Source organism: Halyomorpha halys, unplaced genomic scaffold (assembly GCF_000696795.3).
Source record: "Halyomorpha halys isolate HHAL.00 unplaced genomic scaffold, Hhal_1.1 Scaffold195.1, whole genome shotgun sequence".
In the NCBI taxonomy this organism is placed as follows: domain Eukaryota; kingdom Metazoa; phylum Arthropoda; class Insecta; order Hemiptera; family Pentatomidae; genus Halyomorpha; species Halyomorpha halys.
In genome coordinates this window covers 735,980-739,924 of record NW_027113495.1, presented here as the reverse complement: position 1 = coordinate 739,924, position 3,945 = coordinate 735,980, and the positions used below count along the sequence as shown (strand labels likewise).

Below are 3,945 nucleotides of genomic sequence, written 5' to 3'. Positions count from 1 at the left end.
CAATAGAGCTCCAGGAGCAAATCACATGAGACCAAGAAACGTACCCAATGGCGACAATGGTTCCAGAGGACTTGCAAATTCTCCTCCTGAGGAACCTAACACCTGGTCACCATGGGCTTCAAATGTGTGGTCACCATACAACGTTTATCCATGGCGACCGTTAGACCATAGCCCACTTACTTCATGGCCAGATATTAATAATAATTCGTTATTTGCTAGCTTAAATAACGATAATTCATCCATCTTCGTTAGTGACAACAGGGCTGTGCAGCCTGTAATCTCACCTAATTCGTCCAGCGAGTCATCCTCAAGTTCTTCTAGTGATGAGGTATTAATAATTATTTTAAAGATTGATAATGCTATTAACTATTTCCTACACAATTCTACTAAATTATTACAATTTTTTAATACTATACATATTCATAACTCTAAGGACCCGAGTTCGAATCTGGCTGGGCAGAAAATTGTTTTCTGTAACAGTGTAGCCGTGAGTCAACTCCTGTTGGTTCTTGGAGCCCTCCTGGGGTCCACCCTGCAACTCAAATTTGGTACCCTTAATTGGGTAAAAATCTAGCGGTCGAGAGTGATTCTGACCAAATCACCTCCTTGCACAACCGTTGGTCTAGTAACAGTACTTCTTTACAAAGTATTGAACCCCCGACCCTTCATAGGTTGTAGTGGTACAGATTTAATTTAATACATATTCATAAATAGTATAAGCAACATTCTGTTCAAAACTGGTATGCATGGGACAACATCACATAATTCGCCAAGTTGTGTGGACTAGAGGAAGCTTGTTAATGTTAACGCTATTGTGATTTTCGGAAATAAAAAAATCTAAAAAAACCTGTGAAGGCAAAGATTATAAAAACAATTTTTATTTTTATGTTATAAAAATCGTATTTTAGAATTTCTTCTGGTGAGAATAATGAATATAAATTTTATTTCTGCTAAGAATACAACAGTGTACAAAATATACCGACACCGAAATTGAATCAGGAAAGATCGGGTGGCCTCGAAGTTGCCTGAATTCCACTTTTCTCCTTTAGTTATTTACAAAATTACATAATATTTTTTTTTTTGTTAAGAATATTAATTTTTACAAATGAACAAAATTTAAAGTACTTAAAGGGAAGATGTTCCGAAAATTCGGCATTTAAGCCCTATTGGACTTGGAAAGTTGCTGTCACTTCACAGACTGTGTGCCCGCCTTAAATTTGTAATTTCAGCTTTGTACGACTTTTCGTTTCTGAGCTAGGCTGTTCCCATTCAGATAAAAATAGATTTTTATTTTCTGTATTCATTGGTTCTTATCTTGTTCTGTTCTTAGCCCTGATGAAGGCTAGAAATTCTAACCGAAACGTTAGCACGATTAAATAAGTTACTTCAAGTTATTTGTGTTTTATTTTTACCGCTCCTCCCAACCATCTTCTCCTCGTATAAGTCATCCACGGTCAACTATCTCATAATTATAAAAGTAAAAATGTTTATCATGTATTTCGGTAAATTTCACTTGCTATTTCTAACTTTACTTCATTTTGTTTTAAATCTTCACAATTCTTGGAATTCAAATGTTAAATGTTAACTATTTATGATTCTGATATTTAATACTTTTTAGTTATGAATGAACGTACTATATTTTGATCCATATAATTTACTCAGTAATTTTGAACAAAAAAATATCAAAATTCCAAAGTTAAAAATTGAAAAAAATCGGGGGAAAAAACTACACTGGTGTAGTTTTTTCCTCTGATTTTTCATGTTTTTTTTTTTCAATTTTTAACTTTGGAATTGTGATTTTTTTTTTAAATGTGTCAAAAAAACTCTGTCTCTGTGTCAAAAAAACTCTTTTGTAAAAGACAGAGTTGGGCAAAAGTTAGCTATAACTAACAACTAAAAACTAAAGCTAAATTAGCTGTAGTTGTATTAGAAACTTAAAATCAACAATAGTGGAAAGAAAAGCTCAATAGTGCTGACAGCAACAACTCATCAAAAATGTTTTTTTATTCGTGTTTTAATTTTTATTAAGTTTTCATTTTAGATTTGTTCAGAAGAACCTATTTAGTTTTTTCATTAAATAAATTTTCACAGATAGAAAATAAGACACAAACTTGAAATATGTCACAAATATATTCTTTCGGTCATTTTGTTTTCATTGCTTGCCGACTTTTTAAAATCTTTAATAAATATTAAAATTGTGGCATATATTGATTTACGAATCCCGACAATAGATCCTAAAATAAAATATTAATTTTTTTTTCTAGCATTTAATAAAAACAAACATTTATGTTTCGATCAAGAAGCCGTCTGAATCTTGCTTTTACAACCAACTTTTTTTTTTTTATTAGTTAAGATTCAAATAAAAAATCGTACCATAGCCAGGCATTATTTGTTTCACTAGCCTATGTCAGAAATATATAGTATGGGGAAGTATTGCGATCCTCATAGTTTGCGTGAAAAAATTCAAATTCTGTTTTCAACGGAAATACATATTTTGAGGTCCCCTGAATCCGAATAACCAACTTTCGCGTTTCGCAAAATAGTCTGCTTGTCTGAGTATGTGGTAGACACTAGCTCAAAAACGAAAAGTTGTACCAAACTTAAATTACATTTAAACCGATTGCATGGGGTATGGCATGAACTTTTTCGGGAAAATCCGATGGCCGGAAGGGCTACTTTATAGAGTCGATTTTTTACAATTTTCTCTAAAATGGCTCTAACAATTTTTTTTAAAGAATAGTGATAACTTGAAGACAAGCCAACCCATCTACACAATACTTATGTCAGGGAAAGTACTGTGATCCACGTACGGTGCCAGATTTATTTTTATTGTTTTTACTGAATCATTTAAATTCTGTAGTAATATTAGTCCCACAAACATGAACCACCATTTATTCGTTTTAGTTAAAAAGGTTTAAAGATTGTTGCCTATCTAATATTGCCTGTAATTTACTGCATTTCACTCCCAAAATGATACCTTCAACCCATAGTGTATTTTTCCAGTTCCATCAAGGTTATTAAATTTAGTTTGAACAAATTGATGTATTTTTATTTTTGTTCCGCATCAGAATAACACGAGATCAGACTAAAATAGTTAATCAATAGCATGTTTTCTAGCCCTTATTTTCATTATTGTATAACTAATAATTAGTTTTTTTGACATAAATATTTTGTACAACAGCCGAATTAAAATAGATATCTATATTTTCTTTAAAGGATGATCAAGATATGGACAATGAAACAGGAATTCCCCCAATCAATCCTCATTGGCTATCAGGATATGTTAGGAGCTTCCCGCCAGGGACTTTACGTTCACAACAACTGACCCAGGTATGGCAAGTGGTTCAAGAAGCCACAACGCAATCGACGATGGAACCCTGGATCCCACCTTTTCAGGACATATTAAACCTACACCAAGAGTTTAATGGAGAAAAAAACTAAAAGAATGTTATCAAACGCTAATATCAATTAATAAGACTATACCACCACATCATATTATAAGATCAATTAGTAAATTAATTTCAAATTTTTTCTTAAAATGAATTCTAACTAAAACTACCCAAAGGTATGGCTAACCAGATTTTTCAGAATTGATTATTTAATGTGTCGACTAAAAATTTATTAATTTATTTACTAAAAATATTCTATCATAAGCTAAATTTCATTTATTAATATTTTTAATTTTAAAAAAACGATATAATACATTTATTTAAATCTTTATTAATATAAAATTCTCTAAATTATTATTTTAAGAAAAGCATTTATTGCCTAGCATTGCTTGTTCTCTTTATATCTACAGTTATTTGATTTTTCTTATTTTGTTTATTTATTGCTAAAATAAAAAAATAAAATCATTACTAAATTATTTGTTGCACCAAAAATTATTGCCAATTTGAAGTTTGAAAATTTATTGCAGACTTCATTTGAACTTTTTTCCATAGGTAA

At 31.0% G+C, this 3,945-nt stretch overlaps 1 protein-coding gene across 1 annotated transcript; it reads left to right on the top strand.

Moving 5' to 3' along the window:
- Window positions 1–3,588, top strand: LOC106679335 (uncharacterized; the record flags this gene model as incomplete). The annotated part of the gene is given in 2 exon segments (XM_014418442.3): window positions 1–328; window positions 3,217–3,588. Coding segments are annotated over 2 exon segments (553 nt in total), but the record flags the coding sequence as incomplete, so codon positions are not given.
- Between the last annotated feature and the right edge of the window lie 357 nt (window positions 3,589–3,945).